This window comes from Musca domestica, unplaced genomic scaffold (genome assembly GCF_030504385.1).
Source record: "Musca domestica strain aabys unplaced genomic scaffold, Musca_domestica.polishedcontigs.V.1.1 6, whole genome shotgun sequence".
In the NCBI taxonomy this organism is placed as follows: Eukaryota; Metazoa; Arthropoda; class Insecta; order Diptera; family Muscidae; genus Musca; species Musca domestica.
This window is the reverse complement of record NW_026712363.1, coordinates 2326960-2352373: the sequence shown is the minus strand read 5'-3', so window position 1 is coordinate 2352373 and position 25414 is coordinate 2326960. Positions and strand designations below refer to the sequence as shown.

General features: G+C 36.6%; 2 protein-coding genes across 6 annotated transcripts in view; one reads left to right on the top strand and one right to left on the bottom strand.

Annotated features, from left to right (window-relative positions):
• Positions 1 to 25414, bottom strand: part of LOC101889441 (limbic system-associated membrane protein) — a 324341-nt gene that overhangs the window by 251216 nt on the left and 47711 nt on the right. The window contains exon 1 of one of the 5 annotated variants that reach the window (XM_059129059.1): positions 5569 to 5893. The exons of the other annotated variants lie outside the window; for them this stretch is intronic. The gene's annotated coding sequence lies outside the window, so the exon portion shown is untranslated. Of the gene's footprint in view, positions 1 to 5568; positions 5894 to 25414 lie in introns of those variants that run through there. 5 annotated transcript variants of the gene reach the window in all.
• LOC131805714 (uncharacterized) lies at positions 13915 to 14286 on the top strand. Its single transcript, XM_059129258.1, has one exon. The coding sequence runs from the start codon at positions 13915 to 13917 to the stop codon at positions 14284 to 14286; it is 372 nt and encodes a 123-aa protein (XP_058985241.1).

Genomic DNA, 25414 nt, shown 5'->3' with positions numbered 1-25414 from the left:
TGTGGCAATAATCTGTCCAATGAGGACTTTAAATGCAACTCTCATTGGGACTGCAATCAGAGAAATACCGAATATAAAGGTCGCAAAAAAAGTAGAACGAATTGGGCATTTAGTAAGAAAGGGATTTCTATCCTTTCAGAAATTCTTCCTAAACTTTCAAGATACCTTAAATGACTTTTGCAGGTTAAGATATGGGTCATAACGGATAAGGGTACTACCAGATTTAATATATATATATATATATATATATATATATATATATATATATATATATATATATATATATATAAGTCATTTAAGGTATCTTTATCGGTCCACGATATCGTATAGCCCCCACATAACGGTACCCCCGATATTCGGTATTTTGATGATTTTAGCCACATTTTTCAATGGAATTGTCTGAAAATCCACACAAGTAGTTCCTTGTGGGTACTTTATACCTCGGCAGAGAATTATCTATATAGGTCCATGATTTTAGCCACATTTTACAATGGAATTGACTTAAAATCCACACAAGTAGTTCCTTGTGAGTACTTTACCCCCTGAGAGAGAATTGTCTACACAGGTCCATGATATCGTATATCCCCCATATAACGGTACCCACCGATATTCGGTATTTTAATGATTTTACCCACATTTTTCATCGGAATTGTCTGAAAATCCACACAAGGAGTTCCTTGTGGGTAATTTATACCTCGGCAGAGAATTATCTATATAGGTCCACCATATCGTATAGTGCCCATATAACGGTACCCCCCGATATTCGGTATTTTAATGATTTTACCCACATTTTTCATCGGAGTAGTCTGAAAATCCATAGATAGACAGACATAGATTTGTCTTTATAGGTCCACAATATCGTATATCCCCCATATCGGCACCTTCCTATATTAGATATTTTAAAGATTTTAAAAGAATTTTTAATGTATTTTATTTTTTTTTTTTTTTGACAATTTTCTAATTCGTTCCAAATGGTGGAGGGTATTCAAAGTTCGGCCCGGCCGAACTTACTGCTTTTTTAGTTGTTTACATATAATTGTGTCCATTGTACAATTTCCGCAAACATATTTTTTTACATTTAGCGCAAATCTGGTTGGTTTTATTTTCTTTACAGTATCCTATTTGACGTTTATAAGCATCTGCAAGTAGACTTCGGCAACGATCCTTTCGTATTTGTTTCTTGTTTTGGTTGTTCACGGACTTTTCGAAAATCGGCGCCAATCTTTTCGAAATCTTGTCGCGCGATATTTTCGTTTGCTTGTACAAAATCCAGGCATTTATGCCAGTAAATTTCCTCGCCATTTGTAGTAAATTTCCTCGCCATTTGATCGGTCATTTCTAGTTTAACGAATTTATGTTTAGAACTAAGTAAAAGTACCTTTTTTGTTGGCTTACTTTTATAGATTGTAAGAGTACAATTATCTGTTGTAAACATTTTCGATGAAAATCGTTCTATATTATCTTTCTTTTGCTTCGCAATTAGTGGTAATTCTCTTTTAGTTGACCGAATAGTTCCAACTAACGTAGTTTTTTTGGCCAGAAGTTGTGTTGCTAGGTATTTGCTTGTGAAGAAGTTGTCTGTGGTCACAGTTCTTCCGCAACCCGTAAATGGTTCAATGAGTTTGAGTACAGCATATTCAGAGAGTGGTACTGAAGAGGGCCTATATTCATCTTTTCCAAGATATGGAAGTGCATTTATGACGTATTTGATATCGACGTCCGATGCTGACCAAAATTTGATTCCAAATTTATCCGGCTTGTTAGGCATGTATTGCGTAAATCTACATCGTACTTTAGTCGGAAATAGCTGTTCGTCTATGGTAATATTTTCACCCGGTCTGTAACAGTTTGGCTGTTCTCAATGAAAATATTCCAAATTACAGATACCAATGCGAATTTATCTGTTTTCAAACGTTGGCTCCACTGACTTTTTTTTATCAAAACGAATAAATCTAAGAATTTCGGTAAAATTATTTCTGCTCATAGTTTCAGAAAAAAATTTAGGCCCCCATATTTTATTCCACAAAAAGGAAATATTCAAATTATTTGCTCCATATGCAGCTCGAGCATATAAAATTGCAATAAATGCATCTATTTTTTTAGATAAACTCCAATCAGAAGCTAACACTCTCTTTGCTTCTTCTATTGTGCATGTTCTTATATGGTTCATAATACAGTGGTCAATTATCAATGAAAATGCAGTACTAACTTTACCTTTCATTATATGACGTTTTGCATATCCTGTTGGGCCTACTTCTTGCCTGAAAATGTTATGAAGTGGTGCTCTTCCAGGTGTGCCACCTACTTGCATTTGTTGCCAAACAGATCCATCATTCGCAACATTTTTTTCGTTTATTTCTCCTTCACTTTCTTCTGAACTTGAGAGTAATCTTATTCTTTTTCGGCCACTACATACATTCACAATATTTTCCTCTTCATCGTCAGTATCTGTTGAATCAAACTCATTTTTATTTTCAACCAATACATCTTCATTTTCAGAAAATTCATCTTCACTTATTTCTGAAAATTCTTCGCCAATATTATTTATATGTTCTAAGAACTTGTACTGTCTTGTTTGCTTCGACATTTTTCTGGGTAAAAAATAACCTGTATTACTATAGCTATCAAAATAAAATATAAGCTAGGTACTTACCAAGACTTTCAATTTTTGACACTTTTTCTTACACTAAAAAGCTATTTTCAATCTAAAATTTGATATTTTCTTGAAATTATTCGGAGCTATTTTTTTTTTTGAACTCCTCTACGCAACAGTGTTTGGAAGAATGTGCAACTTACTGACTACAAATATGACTCGATCATCTCATAAACCAAAAAATTCTCTCCGGGTCAAATGACCCGTTGTGGTAGATATTGGTATACAAGAGAGATTACTCAGAATAAACAAGACAAAACAACAACTGTACATTAATTACTTAAAAAAAGTCATGAAGTCAAATGTGCAAACGCAATAAAATTATGCGTGCATTTTCAATGCAAACGTTCAAAATGGGGTCAAATAACCCGCTATCGTATGTTTACTGTTAATATGCAAATAGTTTAACATTTCCAAGGATAAAATACTTATGAATTCATCTTCGACAGGTGCTTGTTGTATTGCTGGAGGACTAATTTTTTGAAATGGATCTTCTAATTGTTTATACAATTTGTCATTAATACGTAGCGTTACATTTTGGAATTCTATTAAAAATGTTCCGTTTAAAGTTTTGTTATTTACTGTTCTACTAAAATCATTAAGAAGAATAATACCGGGTGAAATATTTTCTATTTGAGAAGTATGATACCCGTGAGTAATTGGACAAGATGAATCCAATCCGTGTAGTAATGTTGGGATGCAAGTATCGTTGGATATGTTTACAAATTGATCACTTTGAAAAAATTTTACATTTTTAGTTATTTCGCATTTGCTTTTTACGCCATATATACAATTATTATTTTTTATAATTTCATTAAATTTAGTGCTTAAGATTCTATTATTTCTTTTAACAGGTCTGATTAAAAAATTTTGGAAGTTGTCTTTGCTAGTTAGAGGAATTACAATAATATATAAAAGGTTTTTTTTCTATACAATACAATACATTAATTTTTGCAAATTGTAGGGCTTCTTCTATTGATGTTACAATAATATTACCATCTTTATTTTTTTCTAGTGCATTTTTAATTTCTTTTTATTTAACAAAAAGGAATTTGTAATATTTTGCTTGCCCATTGTATTGCAAATGTAATATTAGTTAGTTCTTCTTTTGTAAATCTGAGTTTTATTTGCATGCTCCCGCGATATATTTCCAAGCTGCTGCATATCATATTAATGGCTCTTTACCTTCTGTATGTTTCTATTGGTTCTATGGTTTCAAGGATATCGTGTATTTGTATATCGTCATGTGCTAGGAGTGAGAAAAAAAGGATTGGTTTTAGGTATGGTTTGTGTTATGCCATTAACGAGGTTCCTGTATCTGTCTATGATGTGAATAATTTAAATGTTCCAGCATGTATTTTTGCAAGTCCATTGTGAATAGGTACAAGTTATGACTGTGTGAAGTTAAAAAAAAATATAAGTTATTTTCTGAAGAGGTGCACAGAAATGTTAGGGTTCTGTAAAAAAAAAATATAAAGATGGTCTCAGTCCTTAATGCTGTTCTTATGTACTACATTTCCTGATTCTGTAATAATTGTGGTAGAGTTATTTTCTTTTACTATTTTTTTTTTATATCTCGGAGACAATTTAGTCCCTAAACGCTTACGGATTTTTGCATAAATATCATCACCTGCGTCAAATTGTTTGATTGGTATCGGTGGATTGGGTTGTCTCTTACCTAAAAGTTGATGTTGAGGAGTATTTGCATAATTGATTTGTTGTGATCCGATACGGCGATCAACATCCATTGGTTCCGCTAGTTTTGGTGCTGTTGGTTGTGGGTGGGCGTGCTTCGAGTGGTCGAAACTTGGTATACCGATATTATGGTTAGTGTTCATTTTAGGAAGATTCTGTGGGTTAGGTATGTAGGCTATGCTTGGATTGAACTGGTGTATGTTCTTTTGAAAATTATATTTCGGGGTAGGAGATGTTTGATAATAGCTTTTTTTAATTGTCTGAAAATTTTGGTTTTGGGCATGATTAGTACGAAGTTTCTGGTTTTCTAGTTTAAGACATAAATGAAGAGACTGTGGTAAATCCGCTGGTTCTCTCATTCCTAGCAAAGTTTGTTCAGTATCAAGGATAGGTTTGAATAAACTGCCTGATTAAATTCTTGAACTGTGGAGTTCGCTTGAATTAGACATGTCATGTGGTATTCTAATGTGAATACATCACGTTTGTCGGCGTAATGTAGGGTAAGGCACTTGAAAATTGCTGGCCAATCTAGATGAGTGTTGTACGACACCAACGCTGTTCGCATTACCTAAAATTTTATTTCTAATTATGTTGAAAATACCGTAATATTTTGGAGTACTTTTCAGATTTTCATGTATACTTGTTTCCACGCTCTTTCTCCAAAGTTAACCTCTCCTGGTTTCGCTGAAAATTCCCTTAGACATTTGGCAACATCGGGGATTTTATCTAGGTCACCCATACTACCTACGTGTTACGCGTCAATAGATTGATCTACCGCGTTTGTCTGAATAGCGTTCGGATTTAATGTAGCTTGTAGTACGTGAGGTAACTATTAACTATTAATAATTTCTAATATAATATTCCTAAGGTCTGTTAAGTTTATCTGTCCTGGTTCAGGTCTGTTACATTGGTTTCGGGGATGGGAAGGATTTGGGATAGGTGCATTTAGAATGGGTGGACGGACTAGGTTGTTGGGATTCGCCATTTTATTTAAAAGATAAGTCTATTCAGATGCAATTTAAGAATTTTTTATTTTTAAATTTAACTTTTGTATTTTTTTTAAACCTTCAAACAAATTATGTTTCTTTTTAACAAGGGGAATGAAATTGTATTTAAGTATATAATGATTCTTTTGTAATATAGTTTACAAAAATTTCGTATGTTTTATACGATTATATTATGTCCATTTGTAATTTATCATAAATATAAAAAAAACTTACAATAGTATTAGCAGGTGTAAAGATGTCATCTTTCAATATTGCGAAGTTTGAGTTGTGTGGTGGTTCTTAAATATTTCAGTATTTTGTAAAATTCACAATCAGCACTAGCAAGTTCTTTGTTTTATAGAACTATTTTTTTTTTAAATTTATTTGAGAAAATATTAAATTTTTTCCAACACTTTTTGTATTTTGTTTTTTCTTGTTAATTTATAAATTAAGTCAATTTTGAGATTTTTTCTGTTTTTATTTTCTGTATTTTTTTGATTGTAATTCGTATGATAAACCTATTGTCTTCAAGAGAATATTAATAATTCACTTGGTTTGTTCACCTTTTTAACATAATTTTTTTTTTTTTTTTTTGAAAAAAGTTTTGCCTTTAACGCAATGTTAATAATTTCACTCGGTTTTATTACCTTTTAGTATAATGTTTTCTTTTTAAAAACACGATTTGTGTTCAACAAAATGTTAATAATTGCACTTGTTTTTTTCACAATTCAGTATAAGTTTTTATTTATTTTCTTAGTATTTTGTTTTTAATATTATAATAATATTTACGCACTGATTTGCTCGTAGAGGTCTTAAAAATAAGATCAACTTGATCCTTACGCGATACTTTATCGAAAAGGACCGCGGACTCCTCCCAATCGTGTAAATTTCAACTGTCAAAATTGAAGTTACTTTTGTCAAATTTATCAAAAGTTTCACTGTTGCCGAAACAAAAGACGAATATTTTATTTGAACCGACTTTATTGTTTGGCTGCTGATTAAAGAGTGACTTAAGACTACGTTACAATTTTTAAGTGAGAATTGAATTCTAAAATTAATTTGCTTACTTAATAAATTTAATTTACTTTTGTCTACTCACGCTAAGCGTTGCATTGGTTGACGAAGTTAGCTACCGGAAATGCATTTCTTTGCCCGTAGATTTTGGTTGTTTTTAAAGTATAATAATTCACACATCTGGCTCACATAAGTGGCACAAATTTTGGTGTAAATAAATAATTCTTTTAAAGCATAGATTTTAATTCGAGAGTCAAAAATCTAAATAATAAGTCACATATTGAAAAAAGTATACATTAATTGTTTATAATAGCCCAAGTAAGATAACCTGTAATATGAGTTTCAAAATTAACGTACACTTACTGTACAGTACTTAACATTATATCATGTTAAACAACGTACGTCAATCAATAAGGCAGTGATTATTAAACACTACACTGCATTCTCTCTCTTGTTTCAACTTGCCCTTGCATGAGGTTTACTTAGACCAGCTAATCGTCTTCATCATTCTTTTCTATCGATCCACCAACCAGCAAAGAACTATAAAACATATTGTGAAAATTAAAAGTTTCCAACCTGTTAAGTTTTTTAATATTTTGTAAAATTGATTCGTTCAATTGCTGAAGTTTTCTTCACAGTTCCTCACCCTAAAAAAACACAAAATATCGAGAGGTAAATATTTTATTTTTTCTGATACAGTGTTCAATTTAAGTGAAATATTTTATTAACAGAAAAGGTACCCCATATTCGCCACGCGGCCCACGTGATTTTTTTGTGTTACTCCTGCCAGAGGATAACCATTCTCTATATCACGGGAAACAATACCGCTATCCATTATTTTAAAGGTAATCTAAAACAGAAATGGGTTCCGCGGATTTGTCTAATTTTTTCAATTTTATCCTCACAGGTTATAAAACCTTTTATACCGTGTTGGGGGCTCTGAGGAGCCACCACTTAAACGCTATTCTACAAATCCAGGACAAGTTCGATTTCCAAATACAGAATTAAATAGCAGTCTGTTTGGCTACCTGACGTTATATCTAAAACTGCCAAGACAAACAGCTTGGAAATTGTGGTTTTGTAAATCTTCCCGAAATTTGGTACAAAAACTTCCAATTACGTCAAGTCGGGTCAGTGGATATTGTATTTCCACAATTTCATATTGGAGTCTGCTTATTCAGTCAATTACGTCTTAAGAAGCTGAAAATTTTATAATTTATTTTCTACCGTTGCCATAAAATTCTGAAAGTTTCAACGCAACTTTTAACCCAGCCTGAATTAAATACGCCTGCCAGTTCTGTTTCATCATCACTTCCTACAATAACCTAATATTTATAAAATAATACCTACTATTAAGTTAAAAAAATACGTATGGAGTTACCCATATATCATTAATTACATGGAGATGATAATCACGTTGTTAGATTGAACTTCGGTATGTAGGCAAAGCAAAAGTAAACATTGATCTTCATCGCAGCATAGCAACAACAAAGAACTACCAACAACCATAATGGAAGAGGCCTCTACCAGCGGTGTTTTTGTTTGGTGAGTAAATTAATCAAAACAAAATAACATCGATCTTTTGCATTGCTTGTTACTTCGCCAAAGAAAGAACAAAAGAAAAAAAAAACAACAACATCATCATCATTACATTTGATATGTCGCTTGCTTTTATTATTTACTGCATTCAATTCCTATAAGAGATTCGGAAGAATTGTTTTTTTTTGTTCTTTCTGTTCCTTCTTATAATGTGTCTTACATTATCATCATCATAATTATGTTAAAGAATAGATTTAACGATAGCCCTACGATAGGCATACAGAGTAATTTTGTATCTTGAATTAAGTTTTTATGTGCTAATTTGAAGCTCTTATATAATAATTATTATGTTTGCTAATAATTTTTGTTTTTTGAAGTTTACAAAAATGAGTGAATAAACTGATTAAAATTTTCTTACAAGGTGTAATCGGAAAGTGACTTAAATAACTACTTTAGGGATTTTAACTAAGATAATGTGCCTCGTTAAAATCATTGGTTGGGAGGGCTGCGGCACAGGACTCCACTCCATCAGGAGATCCAAATATGTATTTTGATTAAGATTCGTATAATTTCAGCATTATTGACCAAAATGGGGTATTCTTTGTCAGCATTTGATTAGAGTCAATTCATAGTTCATATTCCTTCTTTAAGATCAGGGAGTCTAAAATAAATTTATTTCTAGTGTGGACCAAACAAAATGTTAAAGGGAATTGAGAGAGTAAGATCCACCCCAACCCCGACTGTTAGCTAGCACTTGCATGGCTCCCGCCCACTCCTCTTTCCCAATAAAATCGGTTGGTTTTATTTTCTTTATATACCAATTCAAGTGGTCCATTACAGAAATTGGCGCCCAACGTGGGGCCCAGGAGATTTTTTACTGTTTAAAGTTTTGATCTTCTTAACCTCACACATTAATCCATTAAATTGTACGTTTCATACAAAACAATGAATGATTATGCTTTGAACAGTTGTTTTGAATCTTTTGTATAGATAATTGCAGAATTATGTTTGGAAATTTGAATTGTTTGAGTTGTAAACCCGAACAAATCAACCTAATTAATTTTTGCAATTCCTTCTATGCAGTTCACTGAATCTGTTTAATTCATTGGATTTCATTGTTATTGGGATTCTATGTTATAGTCTTTCAGAACTGGACTACCTTCCTCCTGCCTTATAGTAGGATTTACAAAAGATTTGCTGATTGCATATTTTGTCCATTATGAGGTAGTATATAGGTGAAGAAGAGGATGATTTGTTTAGACTGATTATTACTTGAATATCCATTCAATAGACCAATTTAGTGTCTTCAATCAAAATACATTAATACTTAAGTCCTTTTTGCATTACACCGTGATATGTAAGAAGTACTTTTTATGAAAATTAAATATTTTTGTTTCGAAATTATTATTGAATATTATATTAAAATAACATTGAATTTTAAATTATGGAGAGAACTCCAATACAGGCATTAGGTGCTACTGCATCAATTTCCGACTCCATATCCGAAAACCATTGTGTAGTTTGCGACGAGCAAATACTATCCGATCAAGATACCATAAACATTTTAGAATGTAACCACACATTCCATCGTATATGTTTAGAAGGCTATTTGGCTGAATCCGCAGAATGCCCAACTTGTAAAAGGCCCTGCTCTCTTGCAGATTTAAAGAAAAATGTACCCATAGACAAAGGTAACTCTTATAATAAATCTAGAGGCCGTGGAGCCAGAGCAAAACAACACAATACAAGAAGCTATTGTCGAAACCTTTTTCAAGAGCGTTTTGCTAATTCGTTAGCTGATTCTAATGTAGACATTTCTGCAGACAATGTACAAGACTCACCCGCCAACTATAGCAATAGGAATGCAATTCCAAACACAATTCAACCTGCAATAGATTATACTCAATTAGGAGAAATAATTGAAAACACAATGACTAAAATTTTCAAGAATTTAAACCTGTTGCCTACGACCACACATTTGTCTTTAAATCTCAACACATCAGTTCAGCAACCCATTCAAAGAAACAACAGCAATCAACCTTCAAATTCCATCATAAATAATACCACAATTCCTCCACCACCAACCACAAACAATCAACCACCGGTTGATACAGTCAGACCTTCTCATTCACAAGAGTGTAGATCGCCCAACTTTTTAGATACCCAACAGATTAGACCTGATAAAGTCACCTCAATTATTCGAGATTGGCATATCAGATTTGATGGTTCTTCCACTGGAATAAGTGTAGATGAATTCTTGTACAGAGTTCGTACACTGACCAGAGAAAACTTAAATAATGACTTCTCACAACTCTGCAATAACTTACCTTTATTGCTGTCTGGGAAAGCCCAAGATTGGTTTTGGCGCTACCACAAACAGGTAGACCACATCGAATGGGAACCCTTTTGTCTCGCTATTAAATACCAATATAAAGAATTTCGATCGTCCTTCGACATAAAGGAGGAAATAAGAGCCCGAAAAATGAAATCAAATGAGAACTTTGAAACTTTTTATGAAGCGGTATCCTCTTTGTTAGACAGGCTTGATTCCCCAATGCCCGAACAAGAATTGATTGAAATTTTGACTCGAAACTTGCGTCCTGAAATTAGGCACGAGCTTCTTTACGTACCCATTTTTTCTATTGCTCATTTGCGCAAGTTAGTGCAAATGAGAGAATCCCTACTTGGAGAAGATTATTTCCGAAAAACTATGTCGTTAAAGCCTCAATGTAATCGTCGTGTGGCTGAAATACATTTCCCTAGCGACGCTGATTCCGAACATGAAGAAGTTACTCCGCAATTATCTATAGATGCGATTCAACAGCCTCCTAGACAGGTAAAGTGCTGGAATTGCGATGTGTTTGGACACTTTTGGGAAGATTGTGAAGAAGAAAGGAAAGTATTTTGTTATGGTTGTGGAGCCAAAAATACTTATAAACCGCAGTGCTCCAAGTGTTCCTTAAAAAAAATAGCCAAGTCAAAAAACTAACAAAAGACCCAATTCCAGAGCAGAATCATACTCCGGGTTCATTAGAAGACTGTTCTAGACCTGACTGCCTGGATAAAGAAAACACATTTAAAGTTCTGCACCGACAAACTTCTAATAAACTTACTCAAAATTCAGACACACCAGTTTTATACCCTATTTTACCATACCATCAGAGATGGGAGCAATATTTGGCCAAGCGAAAGGAAATTTTTGAAGATTTTCCAATTTCCAACAGAAAACCAAAACGATCAACTTTAAGGTTGCGGCGTTATTACAAACAAAGAAGGTTCATCTCAAAATTTTGCATTTCGTCTATTGTCAATAATGCCGAAGACAAACGTTTTTATGCTTCAGTAAAATTTTTAACTTTTAGCGAGTTAGGATTGCTCGACACAGGAGCAAATGTTTCTTGTATTGGGGCAGATCTCGCCAACACAAATTTTGATAGTTTTAGAGAATTTTTTCCATTGAAGACTAGCGTCAAAACTGCTGACGGTAATATTCAAAGGGTAACCGGTTATTTAGAAGTTCCAGTTGAGTTTAAAAATTCTACGCATAAAATGAGACTATTAATAGTACCATCGATTTCACAAAGACTCATATTGGGACTGGACTTTTGGAAATCTTTCCAATTAGCTCCTGATTTATTTGGCAGTATAGTCTTTTCTTCGTCCAATGAAGATTCATCTAAAATCGTATCCGAAATGTCAGAGTCAAACCTATCTGTTCCCAAAATATCCAATTCTCATGATTACCCACTTTCCCCATCACAACGTCAACAGCTAGCTATTGTAATTGATCTATTCCCCAATTGTGACAAACAAGGCTTAGGTCGAACACCCTTAATACGTCATCATATCGATGTTGATGGAGCTCCTCCCGTAAAACAGCGGCACTATCCTGTGTCACCCGCCGTGGAAAAATTAATGTACCAGGAAATAGACCGAATGCTGGCTTTGGGAGTAATCGAACCCTCAACTTCGGCCTGGAGCTCGCCAATGCGGCTAGTTTTAAAACCCAATATGGTTCGATTGTGCCTTGATGCACGTAGGCTCAATCAGGTCACACGAAAAGATGCTTACCCCTTGCCGAGTATCGAGGGAATATTTTCTCGACTTCCAAAAGCTAACATCATTTCGAAGCTTGACTTGAAAGATGCTTATTGGCAAATTGGGCTCACGGAGGAGTCGAAAGCATTAACAGCTTTTACTGTGCCCGGTAGGCCTCTCTACCATTTCGTTGTCATGCCTTTTGGCCTCTGCAACGCTCCTGCCACAATGTGTCGTTTGGTAGATGAGCTTATTCCTCCAGACTTACGAAATTGTGTATTCGGCTATTTAGATGATTTGGTCGTAGTTTCGGAAGACTTTCCCACGCATTTGGCCATTCTCGTAAGACTTGCTGACCAATTTCGGAAAGCCAATCTAACCTTAAATGTGGCCAAATCACACTTCTGCGTAACTGAAGTTAATTATTTAGGCTACATAATCGGCGACGGTGGTATTAAGACCGATCCCCAGAAAATCGATTCGATATTGTCATGGCCTGTACCGAAAAATATTAAGCAGGTGAGAGGATTCCTCGGCCTTGCCGGATGGTACAGAAGATTTGTAGCCAATTTTTCATCTATTGTCTTCCCCATTACTGAAGTCTTGTCGACCAAAAAGAAATTTCGCTGGACAGATGAAGCGCAGGCAGCATTTGACAATCTCAAAAAGCTCCTTACGTCTGCTCCTATCCTCTCCAACCCTAATTTTTCGCAAAAATTTTATTTACACTGCGATGCCAGCGATTTCGGCATCGGTGCAGTTCTGATACAGTTAGATGAGGAAGGAAATGAAAAGCCAATTGCATTCATGTCGCGCAAACTGAATACCGCTCAGCGAAATTATAGTGTAACTGAGCGCGAATGCTTGGCAGCAGTCGAAGCTATAAAAAAATTTCGCTGCTATCTCGAGCTACAAGAATTCGAGGTCATCACCGACCATTCTTCGCTGTTATGGCTGATGAAGCAACCAGATTTAAATGGACGTTTAGCCAGATGGGTGTTTAAGCTTCAAGGCTTCAAATTTTCTATCCGGCACAGAAAAGGCAAAGAAAACGTCGTGCCCGACGCCCTTTCAAGAATACCCTTTGGAGAAATATCTGAAATTGAGTGCCTTCAACCCGAGATCGATTTAGAGTCGTCCCATTTCAATGATGAAGATTATATCATGTTAAAGGATAAAATAAATAAAAACCTATCTCAGTATCCGGATATCAAGATTGTAGACTAGTTCGTTTATATAAGAACTGATCCATATGACGGGGACCCTGAGCATGAAGTATATTGTTGGAAACTCTGGGTTCCAGAGAAATTACGACAAAATGTTATAACCCGTGCTCATAATTCGCCATTATCAGCTCATTGTGGTACAGGAAAAACCATAGAACTGATTCGTAGGAATTTTTACTGGCCAGGACTAGTTCATGACGTTCGTAGCTACATTGGCTCTTGTGAGATTTGCAAGACTTCAGAAGCTCCAAATTTTATAATGAAGCCCAATATGGGTCAACAAACAGACATTTCAAGGCCTTTCCAACGAATGTATATTGACTTGCTAGGACCATATCCTCGTAGCACACAAGGTTATATCGGCTTACTTATTGTGTTGGATCATTTGACCAAATTCCATTGGTTATGCCCGCTTAGGAAATTTACTTCTGCTTCCATTATGGATTTTTTGAAAACAAATATTTTCTATATATTTGGAGTGCCTGAGTCGATAGTTAGCGACAATGGTTCGCAGTTCAAGGCCAACGAATTTAACGCCTTTCTTACATCTTTTGGCATTTCTCATACCTACACAGCATTGTACTCTCCGCAAGCAAATGCCTCAGAAAGGGTTAATCGCTCTATAATAGCTGGTATCCGTAGTTACCTGAAAAAAGACCATACTATGTGGAATCAACACCTTAGCGCCATAAGTTGTTCCTTGCGAAATACGTACCACCAAACGATTAAATGTTCGCCATACCAGGCCGTTTTCGGTTTAAATATGGTTACCCACGGTAGTTCATACAAACTTTTAAGAAATCTTGGAGCTTTGAATGAACCCCATGTCCAAATGCATAGAGATGATGAACTACAAATACTGAGGAAAAATTTAAAAGCCCGCTTAACTGAAGCCTATGAGTCTAATCGTCATCAGTATAACCTGAGGTCGAGACCGATAATTTATAAGGTGGGCCAAGTTGTTTTTCGTAGGAATTTTGCGCAGAGTTCGCATGAAAAGAAATTCAACGCGAAATTAGCGCCTCTTTTCATCAAGGCAATTGTTAAAGAAAAAGTAGGCAGTAATTACTATATATTGCAGGATGCTGATACCACAAATATTGGCACGTACCATGCCAAGGACATTCGTCCTTAAAAAAATTAGTTCTCCTCCTAATACTTTTGCATATAATGCAAGTATTATGTGGTTTGTAATATGAGTTTCAAAATTAACGTACACTTACTGTACAGTACTTAACATTATATCATGTTTGTTAATGTCAATACCGTGGGTGAAAGGAAAATATCCTAACTTCTGGCATCTCAGGTTTTCCTGATTCTTTTTCAGTGATTTTCCTCACAAACACTTTGACATTGCCGCTTACTTATCCGTATATGTATGCGTTCTGCTTTCATTTTCGAAACATGTCGTCTGTGCTTTCACGGACTTTTTCTTTTTCTCCTTTTACTTACTTTCAATTCAACCATTGTTACAAGCGGTAAGAATTCGTTTCAAAAAAAAAAACTAAAATTTTCTTTCAATAAAGGATATTTCTATTGTTTAATTCAAAACTCTAATCCTTTTGTGTTTTTATTCCATTCTTTTTTTTTCCTATACATCCTGAAATCCATCTGGGAGAAATATTGTTTTTCCACCAATATTTCTTTGGTTCGGTTTCTAAGCGCGCCTTCATTTTCTACAGGAAAATTACCGACGAATCCCTGGTATTTTCATTTGGTCCTCCACGAACCGGATTTTAGCTTAAACCGAAAGCGTTCTGTTCCAGTTTGGATTAAAAACTTAAATTATTTTTCTTTTTCTTCAACATTAAGGTAAGTTTGTGCCTTCGTTCTTTTACTATAAAAGTGCAAATTTTTCTGAAAATAAAAAGTGCATTTGCCGTCGGCAAAACATCATTTCGTTCAATACGCGTTTTCGGTGGAAGAGTGTAAATCATTTTCGATTTTTAATATCTTAAGAGAACAGTGCAAACTCCGATTGTGCAGTGATTTAACTCAAAAATTAATTTCTCTTAAAATTTCGCAAAAGAGCTTTATTGTTTTCAAGTGTTTTTGCATCCACTTGAATATTCGTTCGATCATAGCTACTCAATCTAAAGTTTGCGCTGTTTTGGTATTTGTGATTTTTTTTCTCGATCAACAAGTGACAACAACAATTAATTTTTTCTCGCTTTCGTTGTATGTTTGTTTGACGATATTGCAGTGTGTGGTTGTTGTTATTGTTTCTCTCGCTTTACTTATCACATCTCATCCATATGTGTATAGGGTTCACCAATTCGAAAATCGACCTTTAGTACTTCTTAGTATTGAACTAAATATAGGGGTCTCCAATTCGTTTTTCGTATCCGTTGAACCGACTAGTAACCGGTTCCATTCATTGAATATTTTTATTTTTCTTTCTTCATCAATAATAATTCGTTTTTAAATATTTCTTGCGAAAATAATTATATTAATTTTTAGAAAAATAATAATTAAATTTCAAGTATATATATATTTTTTTTTATCATAATAAATATTTTTTCTATATATATATTTCTTGGAAATAAATATATCTGTTGAAAGTAAATATTAATAAACAATTTCCTCTTTTTTTTTGAATACCAGTCGTTGAATAATTTAGAGGATTTAACCCTAAAATTACGTTTTTCGCTTCATTCTATCGTTTTTGAACATTTTTCGAGGTTTGTTTTTGGTTTTTTTTTGATAATAAATTTGATATTTCCAGAAACGTTTCAATTTATTTAATTCGGGTTTGCGATTTTGATTTTTCTATTTGATTCGCAATTGTTCATTTCAAAAATTTTCTTCCTTTTCTGATTCTAAGTAACTTATTCCAAAATGTCTCTCGACTCATTCATTCGTCTTGCCGATACCATCGTAGGATTTGACTCGGATATTAGTGATAATCTCCTTCCAGTCAACTCCATTCATTCTGTCAATGTCCACATTGAAGAAATAAAGTCCATATGGGTCAAAATTAAGTCCGAGTATGATATATACATCCGAGATCGTGAATCCGAGGGCAATGGAGACGAAGAGTCGGGTGATGAAGACACAGCTTCTGAACTAGAGACAATTCGGGCTAAGTATAAGACGACGTACCTAACTTACTGTAAGTGTATATCCCAGTTGTCTCAGATATCCGAGGAACTACAATCGGCTTCAATTCCAAAGGAGTCTCCCGTGGCTCCCAGTCCAGTTCCTACATCCAATCCTGAGCAGGTGAACGCAGGATATTCTTTCAATTTACCGCCATGTGATACAGAGGTCTTCTCCGGGGATTATATGTCATGGCCCACATTCCGAGACATGTTTACGGCTGTGTACATAAAAAATCCTCGCCTCAGTCCAGTTGAGAAATTATTTCATTTAGTTCACAAGACCAAAGGCGAAGCAAAAGAGATAGTTCAGAAGAGTCCTCTTACTAATAGTGGTTTCAGCCAAGCGTGGTCCAGCCTGTGCGATCGCTACGAAAATAAGCGAATTCTCGTAAATGGCCAGCTTAAAGTTTTATTCAACCTTTCTTCCGTTCCTTCTGAATCTGCTCAGAGTTTAAAACGCCTCCAAAGAGACATTAATTCATGCATCTCTGTTCTCGAGACCTACGATATTGACGTGGCTAGCTGGAATCCCATTTTTGTCTATCTCTGTTCTAATCGTCTACCTGATTCCACACTTACTCTTTGGGAGCATACCCTCTCGGACAAGTCCAGTATTCCACGGTGGGCGGAATTGGACACATTCCTAACAAATAGATATCGCACTCTAGAGTCTGTTTCAGAGATGCGAAAAGGTGTTTCAGGTTCAAGCCAAAAGGAAGGTTCGTCCGATATAAAGTCCAAAGCTTCCAAAAAGTTTAGTTCGTTCCAAAGTAAGGTCTCTGATCCCAAATGTCCGTTGTGTCCAAACGAGGCTCACATAATTCGCAAATGTCCGAAGTTTTTAAAAATGAATTATGATGCGCGCATTTCTGAGATCAAACGGCAAGGACTGTGTCTCAACTGCTTTTCAAAAACGCATTCCGTGAAAAATTGTCCTAGCAAACATAGTTGCTATACATGCAATAAGCGCCATAATACTCTTCTGCATAGAAACTCTGTTCATTCTTCTTCCTCCTCAGCACCATCTACATCTAGCCCTGCTCCAAATTCAAACCTCAATCCCAGCTCCGCTCCATTTTCACATTCCGGATTACAGTCCACTAGTAGCGGAGTGGGGACTGTACAAAATTATTTTTCTGCTAGTGTTCAGGGGGTATTGCTAGGTACGGCGATGGTACAAATTGTTCATAATGGTGTGACATATTCGGCTCGGGCGCTCTTCGATTCTGGTTCCGAGGGAACTTTTATTTCAGAATCATTGTTTAATAAACTTAAATTGCCTCATAAGCGCACGAGAGCTCAAATTTCAGGTTTGAATGATTCTAATTCTGCCAGCGTACGTAAACAGTGCTCTTTCATTCTTTCTTCGCAATTTGACCACAACTTTGAATTAACAATTACTGCCTTCGTAATTCCTAAACTTTCGGGGAATCTGCCAAGTCATTCTATTCCGACTGCTTCGTTCAAAGATCTTCCAAATATTTCATTGGCTGACCCTAACTTCTACAAGAGCTCACAAGTTGACCTACTTTTTGGCAGCGATGTGCTGCCAGCCCTAATGCTTTCTAATTCAAGATCAGGTATATGCGGCTCCCTTCTGGCCCAAGAGACAGTCTTCGGATGGATCTTGACGGGCCCCATAGGTAAGAATTCGTCCAGGGTCGTCAACATAATCTCTAATTTTTGCGAAATCTCTTTGCATAAAGAGATTTCACGCTTTTGGGAGGTGGAGAATCTTCCAAGGAAGAACTTCTTGTCCCCACCCGATAAATTTTGCGAAGATCTTTTCAAATCAACTACGACAAGAACTACTGACGGTAAATACATGGTTCGTTTGCCTTTTAAGGAGACTAATTTTAATGGCGAAGGTTTAGGACATTCCAGGTCCAGTGCTATGGCTCAGTTCTATAGGAACGAAGCTCGACTCTTGCGTACTCCCGAGTTAAAGAAGGAATATGATCGAGTCGTTCGGGAATACTGTGATCTAGGCCATATGCGCTGTATTCCCCATTCTAACGTTTCATCCGGTCCTAGTTATTATTTACCTCACCATGCCGTCATCAAACCTGAGAGCGTATCTACAAAGGTCCGGGTAGTATTTAATGCCTCCTCTCCTACTTCCAGCGGGTTAAGTCTCAATGATATTCTACATACGGGTCCAATTTTGCAATCAGACCTAACCTTGTTAATTTTGAGGTGGAGATTCTTTCGCTTCGTTTTCAATGCCGACATTGAGAAAATGTATAGGCAAATACTAATTCATCCAGATCATGCTAAGTTCCAGATGATCTTATATCGTTCAAGCCCGGATGAGGAAATTCAAGACTTTCAATTACAGACAGTGACATTTGGGGTCAATTCCGCACCTTATCTGGCGATACGAGTACTGCACCAGTTAGCTGAGGATGTTCGTTCAGAACTTCCTAGAGCTAGCGACATTCTTCGCAATTTCATGTACGTTGACGATGTACTCGGTGGGGCTCATTCTATTACTTTAGCCCTACGTTCTATTCAGGAGTTGCAATCAGCTTTGAAGTCCGCCGGATTTTCTTTGCGAAAGTGGACATCCAATTTGAAGACAATTCTGGCCGATATTCCGCCTGAGCATCTCCTTCGACAGGACTTTCTTGAGTTCGAAGAAAGTAGTACGGCCAAAATGTTAGGCATACGATGGGATGCTCATTCAGATTCTTTCTTTTTTACTGCCAAACCATTTTCTAATCCGTCCACATATACCAAACGTGTACTTCTGTCGCATATAGCGAAATTGTTCGATCCAGCCGGTTGGTTATCTCCATGTGTGGTTTTGGCAAAAGTTATGATGCAGAAGATTTGGGCCTCTGGTATCGGGTGGGATGATTTATTGTCTCGTGATATCGTTTCCGATTGGTTGCAATTCCAAAATGATTTTCCGTCCATTGATAAAATTCGAATTCCGCGCTGGATAGATTTCACGCCTACAAGCGATATACAATTTCATGGCTTCTGTGACGCGTCAGAGAGCGCGTATGCAGCGGCCTTGTACATTCGTATATCCTCTGGCGCATCTGTTTCGACGCACCTCCTATATTCCAAGACGAAAGTAGCTCCATTAAAAACTCTTTCCATTCCGAGACTTGAGTTATGTGGTGCTGTACTTCTAGCTGAGATGATCGATAGTCTTCTTCCGTCATTGGATGTCCCGTCCTATTCCATATTCTGCTGGACGGACTCCACAATTGTTCTTTCGTGGTTGGCTAAAGCACCTTGCTTCTGGAAAACTTTTGTGGCGAATAGAGTTTCCAACATTACTCAAATTGTTGATTCATCCAAATGGCATCATGTTTCTTCTGAGACAAATCCAGCTGACCTGGCAAGCAGAGGCGTTTTCCCGTCAGACCTTGTCGGTAATGACTTATGGTGGCGGGGACCTCATTGGCTGCGCGAAAAATCGAGCGTGTGGGGTGCAACCGCTGTTTCAATTCCGGACACAAATCTCGAAAAGAGGTCCATTCACGTCAACTTTGCCTATTTTTCTGATTTCCAAGACGTCTTAGATGTGTTTTCATGCTTCAGTAAAGCTCTTCGTGCCCTCGCCCTGGTCTATAGATTCATCTTTCGCACGCATCATGGATTTCGTACCAATTCTGTTCGCGTATCGGGCCCATTGACTAGCGATGAGCTGAATCTAGCTAGAAATCGGTGGATTCGGTTGTGCCAAAAGGCATTCTATCCAAATGAATACCACGCACTATTTGCCAAACTCCCAATTCTTGCTTCCAGTTGTATCCGTAATTTAAATCCTTTCCTAGATGCTGATGGAATAATTCGTTCATGTGGCCGCCTTTCATCCTCTCCGGGCCTATCTTATAACGAGAAACATCCCATAATTCTTCCGTCCAATTGCCATTTCTCAAAGTTGCTGGTTTCTTTCGTTCATTCGGTTACTCTCCATGGTGGTAACCAGCTAGTTCTGAGAGTAATACGCTCTCAATATTGGATTCCCAAGGTGAAAAACCTCATCAAGGCCACAATTAACAAGTGTAAAGTTTGCATCCTTTACAAAAAGCGTTGTCAGAAGCAACTAATGGCTGCCCTTCCTCCAGAAAGGACCGAGCTTTCTCGCCCATTCGCACGAACTGGTCTAGATTTTGCTGGACCATTCGATTTAAAAACATACAACGGTCGGTCTTGTCGTATCACTAAAGGATACGTATGCGTTTTCGTGTGTTTCGCAACGAAGGCTATCCATTTAGAACTCACTTCGGATCTTTCCACATCCACGTTTCTTTCAGCGTTTCATCGCTTTGTTTCACGCAGAGGTTGTCCGTTGCATTTGTATTCCGACAATGGGACAACATTCGTAGGGGCTTCGAAGATCTTAGCCCGAAACTTCTTGCAAGCCTCTCGTGACGGAGTCACCGCCTATTATGCTCTCCAAGGACTAACTTGGCATTTTATACCTCCGGGTGCTCCCCATATGGGTGGATTGTGGGAAGCCGGAGTTAAGAGCTTCAAGGCTCACTTCCGTAAGTTCGCAGGTTCAATGAAGTTTACATTCGAAGAATTTTCCACTTTGTTGTCCCGTATAGAAGCTTGCCTTAACTCTAGGCCATTGTCACCAATTTCGCAGGATCCTTCCGACTTTGCTGCCTTAACTCCCGGGCATTTCCTTATTGGGACTCCTATCCTGGTTCCCGTCGACCCTCAAATTGATACTTCTTCCACTTCCATTCTCAATCGTTGGGAAAAGTTGAAGGCCATTCACCAGACTTTCTGTTCACGATGGAAAAACGAATACTTGCGTGAGCTTCAGAAACGCAATAAATGGCAAACTTCCGAACCTAACGTCACCGTCGATTCTTTAGTAGCTGTCATTGAGGACAATCTTCCACCGAACGCGTGGCGTCTAGGACGCATTTCGAAAGTATATCTGGGTTCAGACGGACGTGTACGAGTCGCGGATATAATTACCCAACGGGGAACTATAACCCGGCCAGTCACGAAACTCGTCTTATTATCCGCCCAAAACTAATACTTTCTTCCATCCAATATGTTCCTGATTTTTAATCTGTAACATTTCGCTACATTCGTTCCTTCTACGCCAAGTAGAACACAATGTCCAACAGATCGCCATCCCGTGCACGATCAGTAATTCGTTCCAGCGTGGAGAAGCAGCGTCCGGCATATTCTTGCCATGTATGTAAAAGTCGCCATCCGTTACGCCTCTGCAGAAAATTTCTCGGAATGAGCATCTCGGGTCGTGTCAGCGCTGTCGAGAAATACAAATACTGCAGGAACTGTCTTGCACATGAACATTCTCACGGCAGTTGCTTCTCATCGCAGGGTTGCAAGAAGTGCCACAAGCGGCACCATACGTTGCTCCACTCGTCGGCTGAACGTACCCAACGTCAACGACGCCCTCAAACCGAAGATCGCTCCCAACCCGAAGGTCGTTCCCAATCCGAAGGCCGTTCTTGCCCCGAAGTTACGCCATCGACTTCCCGAAGCATTTCCCACCAGACGCTCTCCTCGTTTATGCGCCAAAACACTGTCGTCTTAGTTCCCACAATAGTCGTATATATATCGGATGGAAAGATACAATCGACAGCGAGATGCCTCCTAGATTCTGGATCTACTATCAGCAGAATATCGAAGCGGTTTACCGACTCTATAAAGCTGACCACGCTCACTTTGGACCCAGAGTCATTATGTCCTTTGACTTTAACTTCGAGGTTCGATGCCGAGCGGCATATCGACGTCATGCTAAGAGTGAATAGTCGCATGAACATCAAAACGCCTTCTAAAAATCTGCCCGCCGACGTCAAGGAGAATTTTATCAACTTATGTTTGGCAGATTCAAACTTCTTTGAGCGATCCACAGTCGACATTATCATTGGTGCCGACATCTATACAAAGATAGTTTTCGACGGTTCGATCACGAGGCCCGGACTGCCAACAGCCCTCAACACCATATTTGGCTGGGCAATTTATGGACCACATTTGTTCTAGCCGATATTTCTGTCCTGAAGTAAAAATTTGTTGATAACATAAAATATTTTGTTCTATTCTGAAGTAAAGTAATGAATTCCGATGAAAATTTTGCACTATTTTGTATTTATTTTTATTCTTGCGAACGAAACACAAACTTTCCTTTTCAGCTACCATTCAGATTACGTTGTAATCCGGAAAAGTACACACGACATGAACTTGTCCTCATTTCTTTCATTGCAGTGTAACTGCAAGGTGGGCGGCGATGTTAATGTCAATACCGTGGGTGAAAGGAAAATATCCTAACTTCTGGCATCTCAGGTTTTCCTGATTCTTTTTCAGTGATTTTCCTCACAAACACTTTGACATTGCCGCTTACTTATCCGTATATGTATGCGTTCTGCTTTCATTTTCGAAACATGTCGTCTGTGCTTTCACGGACTTTTTCTTTTTCTCCTTTTACTTACTTTCAATTCAACCATTGTTACAAGCGGTAAGAATTCGTTTCAAAAAAAAAAACTAAAATTTTCTTTCAATAAAGGATATTTCTATTGTTTAATTCAAAACTCTAATCCTTTTGTGTTTTTATTCCATTCTTTTTTTTCCTATACATCCTGAAATCCATCTGGGAGAAATATTGTTTTTCCACCAATATTTCTTTGGTTCGGTTTCTAAGCGCCTTCATTTTCTACAGGAAAATTACCGACGAATCCCTGGTATTTTCAATGTTAAACAACGTACGTCAATCAATAAGGCAGTGATTATTAAACACTACACTGCATTCTCTCTCTTGTTTCAACTTGCCCTTGCATGAGGTTTACTTAGACCAGCTAATCGTCTTCATCATTCTTTTCTATCGATCCACCAACCAGCAAAGAACTATAAAACATATTGTGAAAATTAAAAGTTTTCAACCTGTTAAGTTTTTTAATATTTTGTAAAATTGATTCGTTCAATTGCTGAAGTTTTCTTCACAGTTCCTCACCCTAAAAAAACACAAAATATCGAGAGGTAAATATTTTATTTTTTCTGATACAGTGTTCAATTTAAGTGAAATATTTTATTAACAGAAAAGGTACCCCATATTCGCCACGCGGCCCACGTGATTTTTTTGTGTTACTCCTGCCAGAGGATAACCATTCTCTATATCACGGGAAACAATACCGCTATCCATTATTTTAAAGGTAATCTAAAACAGAAATGGGTTCCGCGGATTTGTCTAATTTTTTCAATTTTATCCTCACAGGTTATAAAACCTTTTATACCGTGTTGGGGGCTCTGAGGAGCCACCACTTAAACGCTATTCTACAAATCCAGGACAAGTTCGATTTCCAAATACAGAATTAAATAGCAATCTGTTTGGCTACCTGACGTTATATCTAAAACTGCCAAGACAAACAGCTTGGAAATTGTGGTTTTGTAAATCTTCCCGAAATTTGGTACAAAAACTTCCAATTACGTCAAGTCGGGTCAGTGGATATTGTATTTCCACAATTTCATATTGGAGTCTGCTTATTCAGTCAATTACGTCTTAAGAAGCTGAAAATTTTATAATTTATTTTCTACCGTTGCCATAAAATTCTGAAAGTTTCAACGCAACTTTTAACCCAGCCTGAATTAAATACGCCTGCCAGTTCTGTTTCATCATCACTTCCTACAATAACCTAATATTTATAAAATAATACCTACTATTAAGTTAAAAAAAATACGTATGGAGTTACCCATATATCATTAATTACATGGAGATGATAATCACGTTGTTAGATTGAACTTCGGTATGTAGGCAAAGCAAAAGTAAAAATTGATCTTCATCGCAGCATAGCAACAACAAAGAACTACCAACATCCATAATGGAAGAGGCCTCTACCAGCGGTGTTTTTGTTTGGTGAGTAAATTAATCAAAACAAAATAACATTGATCTTTTGCATTGCTTGTTACTTCGCCAAAGAAAGAACAAAAGAAAAAAAAAAACAACAACATCATCATCATTACATTTGATATGTCGCTTGCTTTTATTATTTACTGCATTCAATTCCTATAAGAGATTCGGAAGAATTGTTTTTTTTTTTGTTCTTTCTGTTCCTTCTTATAATGTGTCTTACATTATCATCATCATAATTATGTTAAAGAATAGATTTAACGATAGCCCTACGATAGGCATACAGAGTAATTTTGTATCTTGAATTAAGTTTTTATGTGCTAATTTGAAGCTCTTATATAATAATTATTATGTTTGCTAATAATTTTTGTTTTTTGAAGTTTACAAAAATGGGTGAATAAACTGATTAAAATTTTCTTACAAGGTGTAATCGGAAAGTGACTTAAATAACTACTTTAGGGATTTTAACTAAGATAATGTGCCTCGTTAAAATCATTGGTTGGGAGGGCTGCGGCACAGGACTCCACTCCATCAGGAGATCCAAATATGTATTTTGATTAAGATTCGTATAATTTCAGCATTATTGACCAAAATGGGGTATTCTTTGTCAGCATTTGATTAGAGTCAATTCATAGTTCATATTCCTTCTTTAAGATCAGGGAGTCTAAAATAAATTTATTTCTAGTGTGGACCAAACAAAATGTTAAAGGGAATTGAGAGAGTAAGATCCACCCCAACCCCGACTGTTAGCTAGCACTTGCATGGCTCCCGCCCACTCCTCTTTCCCAATAAAATCGGTTGGTTTTATTTTCTTTATATACCAATTCAAGTGGTCCATTACAGAAATTGGCGCCCAACGTGGGGCCCAGGAGATTTTTTACTGTTTAAAGTTTTGATCTTCTTAACCTCACACATTAATCCATTAAATTGTACGTTTCATACAAAACAATGAATGAATATGCTTTGAACAGTTGTTTTGAATCTTTTGTATAGATAATTGCAGAATTATGTTTGGAAATTTGAATTGTTTGAGTTGTAAACCCGAACAAATCAACCTAATTAATTTTTGCAATTCCGTCTATGCAGTTCACTGAATCTGTTTAATTCATTGGATTTCATTGTTATTGGGATTCTATGTTATAGTCTTTCAGAACTGGACTACCTTCCTCCTGCCTTATAGTAGGATTTACAAAAGATTTGCTGATTGCATATTTTGTCCATTATGAGGTAGTATATAGGTGAAGAAGAGGATGATTTGTTTAGACTGATTATTACTTGAATATCCATTCAATAGACCAATTTAGTGTCTTCAA

What these genes read in the sequence shown, in the direction of transcription:
- LOC131805714 (XM_059129258.1), top strand. Translation starts at nt 13,915, where the DNA reads ATGGTTACCCACGGTAGTTCATACAAACTTTTAAGAAATCTTGGAGCT.